The sequence below is a fragment of the Juglans regia genome, chromosome 13 (assembly GCF_001411555.2).
Source record: "Juglans regia cultivar Chandler chromosome 13, Walnut 2.0, whole genome shotgun sequence".
Classification (NCBI taxonomy): domain Eukaryota; kingdom Viridiplantae; phylum Streptophyta; class Magnoliopsida; order Fagales; family Juglandaceae; genus Juglans; species Juglans regia.
In genome coordinates, this window is record NC_049913.1 from 18,925,226 (window position 1) to 18,934,980 (window position 9,755).

At 34.4% G+C, this 9,755-nt stretch overlaps 1 protein-coding gene across 1 annotated transcript; it reads right to left on the reverse strand.

Annotated features, from left to right (window-relative positions):
- Nucleotides 1–164: 164 nt before the first annotated feature.
- Nucleotides 165–8,459, reverse strand: LOC108997134 (eukaryotic translation initiation factor 3 subunit I-like). Its single transcript, XM_018973282.2, has 8 exons — nt 8,132–8,459; nt 7,790–8,005; nt 7,397–7,524; nt 7,028–7,147; nt 6,825–6,914; nt 2,486–2,572; nt 2,324–2,403; nt 165–526 (listed from the first exon to the last, which is right to left on the reverse strand). The coding sequence occupies exons 1-8, from the start codon at nt 8,313–8,315 to the stop codon at nt 451–453; spliced, it is 981 nt and encodes a 326-aa protein (XP_018828827.1). The 5' UTR covers nt 8,316–8,459; the 3' UTR covers nt 165–450.
- Nucleotides 8,460–9,755: the final 1,296 nt, after the last annotated feature.

Below are 9,755 nucleotides of genomic sequence, written 5' to 3' on the forward strand. Positions count from 1 at the left end.
ACGGTTCCAGGAAAAGGAGAAAACTACAAAATCAAGAAATGGAAGACACAACCTTCTGCCTTAACAATCGAAAATGTTTTTAAGATGCTAAAATCCTTGTGATTGCAATTTGGATTAGTTGATAAAATATATTCAAGTAAATAAAATATGGCACCAACCAAAAATAACATTTAAAACTGCCGCCTTAAAAATGCTAAAATGTTACAAAATGGAAATATTCAACAAGAGAACTTGCAAGTAGTAAACTTATGATCTTGTTAGAGAGAGCATTGAAAATGACGGTAATCCGCATAAATTGTATCTTAAATCTTGTACAAAACTGTCTCCCAACAAGCAAAATACCAACACTCACTCCAGAAATAATGACTAAAACAACTAATGAGCAACAAAAAAAAAAGCTCGCTTTCAATAAAGCTCCAAGCTCCATTCTAAACTTCATAAGCTCAAAATCTAGATCTTGATGTTGAAGTAATCCGAGTCAAAGTGATGCAATCGTACATAACCATCTTCGCCGCCGCTTGAGAAACTATTGAGAAATATATATATATATATATATATATATCAATTGCGTAAGAGCGACAAAATTAAAATTGCAAGTCCACACAGCATGCAATTTAAATTACTACAAGATTCCGTCACATAGGAAAATATTGATCTAAACAGATTACAAAGAGCTGTAAGTGTAGACTAATAAAAGTACTATCAGGATAAATAGAATACGCCTTGATTTCAAGTGAGCAATTGCATAGAGCTGATTTCAATGAACAGTTAAAAAATAAAGCAGCAAAATGGGAAAGACTGAAGTCATTAACAAACTAAAGTGGATGAAAAACTCAATAGATGGATGCATGCCATTTCTCATAGAAATGAAACTGAGAATATGATTTAATTCCAATTCCTTCACTAGTGAGCCAAAACTACCATCCACGACCATCTCTTCCATTGATGATTCCAGTATAACAACCAACAAACCATTACCGACTTCAATTAACCTCCAACAGCCTACGTGTAACGTCCCAATGGAAGGCTCAAACCACATGGCCTATACTCCAAAAAGACTAGTCAATGATACAATTGGAGTCCCATTGGAACTTTATAAAGAGCAAGAACTTCTCATTCCCAAGTAATGTGTGATCCCATACACCACCTACTCTTATCTATATATCATATGGGGTATCACAATCTACCCCCCTTAAATTCCCGACGTTCTCGTCGGACCTGTCCATTGTAGGTGGCACGGCTCAAGTCCCACATTTCTGGTTGGGATAGGCTCTGATACCATTTGTAACGCCACAATAGAAGGCCCAAACCACATGGCCTATACTCCAAAAGGACTAGTCAATGATACAATTGGAGTCCCATTGGAACCTTATAAAGAGCAAGAACTTCTCCTTACCAAGCAATGTGTGATCCCATACACCACATACCCTTATCCATATCATATGGGGTATCACACTACGTTATCCCCCAGTTAAGACCTTAACAAGCTAATAATTGTCTGGCCCCGTTCAGATAGACAGTTGGTCCATCTTAACATCCAAACACTACTCAAACATAAACATTTTTCAATTTCTCTCTCATACTTTTTCATCTAATCATTACAATTTTTCCAAACTTTCATATAAAACACAAAAACAATTCAATTTTTTCAAATCACAAAACAAAAATTATATTAAAAAGTATATTTTAATAATATTTTAATTTTATAATATTTTTATTCAACTTTTTCTCTCATTTCCCAAAACTCAATAAAAATCTTAAGTTAAACTATTTCAATATTATTCATAAACCATCTTACTACTATTCACAGATTTCTCATCTCATCTCATCTGAGTATCCAGACAATGCCTAAACAGCCCAACTCATCAAATATCATCATAAGTTTCTACACCAATATCCCAGCATCTAAACATAAAATTATTTACGTTAAAGAAAGAAATTATGGCCTTTTTTCATTAAATAATGTTTCTATCTGGTCCTAATCTTCCAAATGCAGTTATGACCTTCCCAAAAAAAAAAAAAAATCTTCTAAATGCAGTAGCATCACCCTTCAAACTCAACATTTTTCAATGTACTCCATGCGTCTTTAGCCATTAAAACCAAGTTAATGAAATTAGTCACATACAAATGATATAATCCTTCAAACAATTATAAATCTCTAACTAAAGCTAAAAAAGAGCTTAGCAAGTAAATTTAAAAACTTTACTCGCATTTATATAGTGAATGGCTTCGGATGCATATTCTTTTCTGGGCCAAGGGCATGACAAGGATCAATTGCTGAACAATTTAGAATAATTTTCTAAAGAGAACATAGAAACTATACCTTTTCCCGTCTGGGTTGAAAGCCAATGCATTTATCGGTCCAAAATGTCCTTTCACACCTCCAATTTCTTCTTGAAGAATCTAAGCAAATTAAAATGAAAGGACGTCACATACTGAGGAAACTAAAGCAGCCAGACCTATATTTTACTGAAGAATGATTTACCCTGTCAAAGAATTTGGCCTCAAATTTCCCAGCACGATGATCAGTCGTTGTGACATGTGATGCATCTTGACCACCTCCAAGAACCACCTAGAAAGTACCAAAAATATTTGAGTTGATCAAATGATATATATGCCTAAATAAAAAATTAGGTGAACTTTTAACTCAGTGGGACTGGGACTTTAAATTGAAATTTCAATATTAGGTTGCCTATTTCGACAAGGGCCATTAATTGGGATGGAAATGCATGTAAAATGCAGCATATACCCTGTCATAGTTGTTTTCCATAAGGGGCATTTTAGTCATTTTATATTTTTTCCATCAGAGTTAATGACTATTTTTTCAAAGGATTCAAGTTGCAATAAGTCAAAGTGTCATTCATCCCAAGAAATATAAATGAATCAAGCAAAAGGAATGGCTTAAAATGTATAGGAACTTATAATGACTCAAAGTGTCATTCATCCCATAGAATTAAACTTGTTTTCCATAATTGCTGAAGTAATTAATGCTTCAAAGCTAGAAAACATTTTGACACTGATAGTAAAGTTCCCTTTCCTCACCCCTCCCAACATTGTACAAAAGTTCCCTTTTCATATGTATGCACACAGTTGCCTTGAACCATGACAACAACCTACACTAGGTTAATGACTCATACCCCTATACAATCAAGTGACAAAGAGACTTCACCTCAGAGTACCATAAACTCATTTGGATCTGAAGAATTAAAGATTAAATTTTACCTAGCGTCAAAATTCAAAATCTCTCAATAGTTAAATCTTCAGAGTTATCTTAAAATGCCATAAAACCAGTTCCATTACCCAAATGACATGATTTAAACCCAAGGTCGAAGTTCAAAATTTTATTTTCAAACTTCCCCTAGACCATATAATGACAGGTTCAATCATACTCCATCGAATTGAAAACAAACTTGAAAACTCAACTGAACAATTGGATATGTCAATTTTGTATAGAAACCATAGGTATACAGTGTCACAGTTGCAGAGTGGTTTAAGCTTGTCCTTGTAACAAGCCCTTAGAATTTTTTTTGTTTTTGTTTTTTTTTTTTTTTGGGGGGGGGGGGGTTGTTCCCTGAAATGAAACTAAAGCTAGTACAAAACCAATCTAGGTGGACCAGAAGTTCGTTTGATCTATCTGCCACCACAATCTATATCCTCAAAACGAATTCTATATCTAGAAAAATGGAGAACGGAATTGATGGTATTACATGCTCAAATCCAATCTATTTAAAAGCTGATGCATATACATTCAAATTGCATATCAGTTCTAGGCTCTGATCTGAGAACAAAGCACTCTCTCGACACCTTTCCTTCAAAAAGGTCTATAGGATACCATACCCATAAAAATGAGCCGCCGCCCTTTCTAAACATAAACATCCAAGAGACCCTAGATGAGCATCCTTGATATAGTATTGCACCTTTAGTGACAGCATACAGCCTCAATTCAAAAGTGTGAAGGAAAAGAATAAATGAGATCATTATTACCATGAAACCTGAGAAAGGAGAAAGTGATTCTGTACAAGAAAAATCCAAATACTTCAGATGGTTTAGAATCCAAGGACTAAATTTTGTGAAATATTTAGGAGCCTCTAAAAAAGGCTGCACTTATTGAGCAAAGCTTTTCTGGACCCTCAATCAGTGTGTGTGTGATATGATGCTACCTATCATTATGCCTAACCAAAAAAATGACAAGCAGTAACATCTTTGCATTCCCCTCGAAATTCAACATCTTAAACTCAATTTAGACCACTACAAGACATAGATTCTTCGCTTAAAGCCGCTAATGTCTTTTTATACTTTTATTTCGGTTTCTTTTATTTTCTACAAGGATAAGTAGGACTTTCATGCACTACCATCTAAATTGACCAGGTTGCTTTATCCAAGTTAAAATTTTATTCAAACACCTGAATTCCAGCCAAATCAAATCACATTCAAAATGATTTTGTAGGTAATAAGTGCTACTAAACCTTTCCCCTTCACAATCAAAATAAAGCTTAATACAGTCTGCTTTGGCAATGAAATAACTGATTGGAACATTTATAATAAACCATGTAAAATATAAACTAAAACCTCTAGGAGCACCAAGTGAAGAGGGATTAATGGGAAAGAATGCACATTTCCTAGATAAAAGGTAACATAAAAATATAATTAATCTACATTGGCTCTCTATCAACCTAAGATATTCATGTACATTGTAAAAAAAATGTATTCATATAGGTTGGTTATCGAACCATCCCCAAAATTACATCGAACCTGATCATATCAAGCACGATCAAATCCACAAGGAGTCTCCCATGAATTTCTAATGGTCAGTTTCAAAGCACATAATTGCAAATGATACACTCCCATGGGTGTAGCAATGAATAATGAACATTTAAGCATCTCAGGTATTCTCCCATCCAAACAGGCATTGGAACAAGAAGTGAGCGCTATGATGATACAAGAAGCTTAAGGGCACATAGAGTTGAAGGATAAAATCTTGGTGGGTCCAGCTAAGATAAAAGCTATAGTGGGGAAATGAAGCTAGAAGCTTCCCTTCCTGGGACACACTTGGAACAACAAAGAGAAGTTTGTAGGGTTTTCTAGTATTGGTACTCTAATAACAAAGTTATCCCAGAAGTAGTTAGTATGGATCAACACTTGTGTGAAGAGCTTCCAGAAGTTGAATAAGAGACTTGTGACAGCAGCAGTTCTCACAACACCCACAAGTACCAGCGTATTTTTTTTTATTTACAGTGAAGCACAAATGACTGGGTTGTGTATGATTGCACTTTTATTTATAGAAAACTGTTTTGATTAGTCTAGTATAGAAGCTTATTCATGGAGAGCCCATTTGAAATTATCAAAAAACAAATGGATGGCCCATTTGATGAATCCCCATATTATGAAGATTGCGAATGAACGAATTGAAAGTAGGCTTCCACATATGTGATATGTATAAGTAATGAGTATATATGTTAATGATGAATGAAAAATAAGGAAAGGGGAAAAAAGAAATTAAAGAGGAAAAAGTAAGAAAGGAAAGTGAGCAACTATTTGACTGAATTCAGGTATGCTAGGTTTTCTAACTGAGCCATTTGACTATTAAGGATTTATTGTACCAGAGGTCGAGGGGCAGATGGCAATGCTAGGAATAATGCACAAAGTTTATTGAGTGATGTTCATTTCTTTTTTACTCAATTCCACCTGAGGCCTTGGGTTGGAACTATGACCTTTGAGATCGCCAACCCTTACACGTGGTGTAATTGTGTGGTGGCAATTTAGGGCAAATTTGGATACTTAGAATACCTCAGTATATATGTGAATAGTAGTGAAATAGTTTGAGTTAAGATGTTTTATTGAGTTTTGGGAGAAAAGAGAAAAAATTGAATAAAAATATTATAAAATTGAAAATTTGTTTGAATCTAATTTTTTAATATAATTTGTTTTGAAATTTGAAAAAGTTTGTCTTTTGTGTTTTGTCTAAGAGTTTAAGAAAGTTGTAATGATTAGGTAATGATTAGATGAAAAAGCTGCAAAAGCATCAATTGGAATATTTTAGAAAATTTTGTTAAGTAAGAAAGCAACATCCTAGTTTAAATGATATAGCCATTCGGTCCAACGAACATATGACAGCATTAAATATTGCCCCATGCCCAAACTACCCATTATCTTTTATTATATTTGGTATTTATTTCAGAAAGTTGGCCTAAATAGGGAAGTTATAAAACTAACGTGCACTATTTTTATTAAGAGGACAAATGAATTTTGAAATCCAAACAAAGAATAAGGGTCAGGAAAAGTATATCCAGGATATTATGCTCCTATATGCTAAATTTATAACTAATATTTCTCCCGTACTTCAGATGACAATCTCTTGGGTCAAATATATGACCTTTGTTTATGTCATCTGTCTGTCCATGAAAATTATCATACAAGAAAGTACTTGAAAGAGCAAGTTTTGATTCAAAACTTGGCAGACACAAATGTGCTGACGTATAACTAATAATTCTAGGTGAAGTAACAACTGTCATAAATTATTTCTGAATATGTTTACCTTCATAATTTCAGAACCTAGGTGCTCGGAAAAAAAGAAGAAACAAAGAATATTGATCAGATTTCAGAGGATATGTGGGGGGAAGATGCTAATTAGAAACTCATCTGCATGATTGAGAGAAGTTATTTTCATAAACAGAAAAGAAGCCTTAAACTTTCAATACAAAGTTGCACCCCGTCATGCTTAGCATACATATATAAAGGTCACTTCAAGTCACTTTCGAGTCACTTTCGATAATAATAAATCATAATGGATAGTTGTATGATATTAGTATCAAGAAATTACATACATGATCAAGGAGTGGAGACATTGCAACCGCATTGACTGGACGTTCTGTCACGTATGTCTTGATAAGAGTCAAAGTTCTGGTGTCCCACAGCTAAAATATTTGCAAAAAACAAATAAAATAAGGAAAAACAATTGATAGTAAAAATTCATACAGAAATAAATCTAAAATATAATCAATAGCCCAAAAAATATATTTATCAGTACCTTAGCAGATTTATCAAGAGATCCAGTGAGGAAATGTGAACCCTCTGCAGATTTTGACAGTGATGTTATCGTCTTTTTGTGGCCTGATTCCTTGTCTGACTCTTTTAGAAGTTTTCCAGTCTACACTTTTGATAAAAAGCAAACATAAAAATAAGTAAATGTGAATCAATCAATTGATAAACATCAGGGAACACTGATGAGAAAGATGGAATGCGTAAGAAAAGCAAATTGAAACATTAGTTCCGTTTTGAAGAATCCCCAACTCAACCCAAGAAATTTCCATACAGCCAACACAGACTAAAAATCAAAGCATCAGTTAACAATCTCAGTAAAGATATCAATGCAACCATTGAAAATTCAACCACTTACCTCAGAATCCCATATACGAACCACAGCATCTTCTCCAGCACTTATGATAGTCTTATTCAGAGGTCCCCAAACAGCTCTATTAATTCTTCCCTGAGGGCCCTTGATGGTGAGCACAGATTCACCCGTCTCTGCAAAATGAAATGGCGGATATTTGAAATTGGCATATTAATATTAAAGCCTCGGAGAATCTTATAATACAGATACACAGTATTTATTCTAACTTCTTTATTCAAAGCAAAGCAGCTGAGGAGGAAAAGCAGCCAAAATTGAAAGACTAAACTTAAAAACCAGCAACAGAGGGATACGAATAAAAATTATTACAGAATGCAAAGTAGAATAAACGAAATTGTATAGCATATTTATCTAACTTATCAAACTGAAAATTAAGCTTACGGTCACTGGGGTCTCTGGAGATCTGTTTGACGTGAATAGCTGAAGGGGAATCCATGAAAGGATCGGTGGTAATCACGGCGAGCTTATCGCCGACGGCAAGGTCCACGGCCCTAGCCGGAGAACCGAAATTAAACGAGTACAATTGCTCCCCCGTCTGCACATTCCATAGCTTCACACTCTGATCCGCACTACCCGTAATCAGTCTCATAGAATCTCCTATATTAAAAAAATGCACAAATATTTAGTTGAGAAAAACAACAGAACTCAATAAAAAAAAGAAACCAGAAGTATAGAATGAATAAACGAGAAGCGTTAATAAGAAAGAGAGAGGGAGGGGCTTACTTGAGACGTCGCAGCACCAAACAGCGCCGTTGTGACCGCGGTAGGTGCCGAGGCGCTCGCCATTGTCGGCAAACCAGACGGTGGGTGTGTGGTCCTTGGCACAAGAAAATAATAGGTCTCCGTCACGGTTGTATTTGAGAAACGTCAAAGGCCTCTCATGGCCTTTCATCAAGATGGGTCTCATGGCTATCGTTTTCTTCCTTTCAGGCAGAAATCGCCGGCTTACGCAGATGGACGAGAAAAAGAAATGCTCAACACTCAACTAGGGTTTATAAACCATTTATAAAATCAGGCCCTCCCTCGTCTGGGCGGATGAGGCATCAATACAACGTTGAGTTAATATCTTTTATCAACGTTTTTAAAAGGAGTAATTTTTAGTGATGTTATATATAGTTTTATAATGTCTAAATTTTATGCATTTTTTTTAAAAAATTTGAAGTCTATTATTAAAATATATATATATATTTTTTTTAACGTTGATCTTAAATTTATCCACCTTTTATAAAGAGTGTGGTAGGCATGCATACTATAAGATTGTAAATATCATTTTTCTTTAATTTATTATTATTATTATTTTTTTAAGTTTGAAAAAGTTGTATTAATTTTTGTATTTTGTTTTTAAATTTGTAAAGTTGTAATGATTAAATGAAAAAATTAAAAATTAAAAATATTTGAGTGATATTTTAGAAGGAAATTGTGAGAAGTTTTGAGGATTTCTCACATCATCTCATTACCCAAATGTTTATGATTGTAGTAACATTCCGACTCTCCATGGGAGCCTGCCATGTCAGCCTTGCTATCCTTAATTATTCTTGATCAAGTTATTTACTTTTTATAAAGAGATTTTATTTACAAACTAATGTGTGATAGGTTAGATTTATTTTATACTAAAAGCAAATTTACAATATAATATACAACATTAAGGTATGTCAATTTATGAATTTATTTTGTATTTTTTTCGAACAACTTCCAGCAACAAGTAACAAGCTCTGAATACAATACAAAGAACCAATTACATATCAAGATCTACAATCATTCTATTTGAAATAAAATGAGTGGAGGCAATAAAGGAACTGTTTATTTCCAAAGAAGGTCTACAAGAGATCAATAACACCTTCATTGTCCTAATACCAAAGAAGAAAAGGCCCTCTATTGTCTCTGATTACAGACCAATAAGCCTTTGTAATGTGGTGTACAAAGTGTTCTCCAAAGTTCTAGCTAATAGAATCAAGCCTTACCTCTCCAAACTGATATCCCCCTCACAAAGTGCGTTTGTCCCAGGGAGGTTAATTTATGATAATATTATAGTTGCTTATGAAACAATGCACTCGATGAAACATAGAATGAGGAACAAGAAGGAGGGATACATGGCTTTAAAGTTAGACATGAGTAAAGCCTACGACAGATTAGAATGGCCTTTCTTGGAAGCAGTGTTGTTAAAGCTGGGTTTTGAGAAGGGGTGGACAGATTTGATAATGCAATGTGTTTCTTCTGTCAAGTACTCATTATTATTCAATGGGGTCCCTCAACAGTCTTTCCTTCCAGCCAGGGGTTTAAGGCAAGGGGATCCTCTTTCCCCTTACCTTTTCATCTTGTGTACTGAAGTCCTTGGTGCTTTATTGGA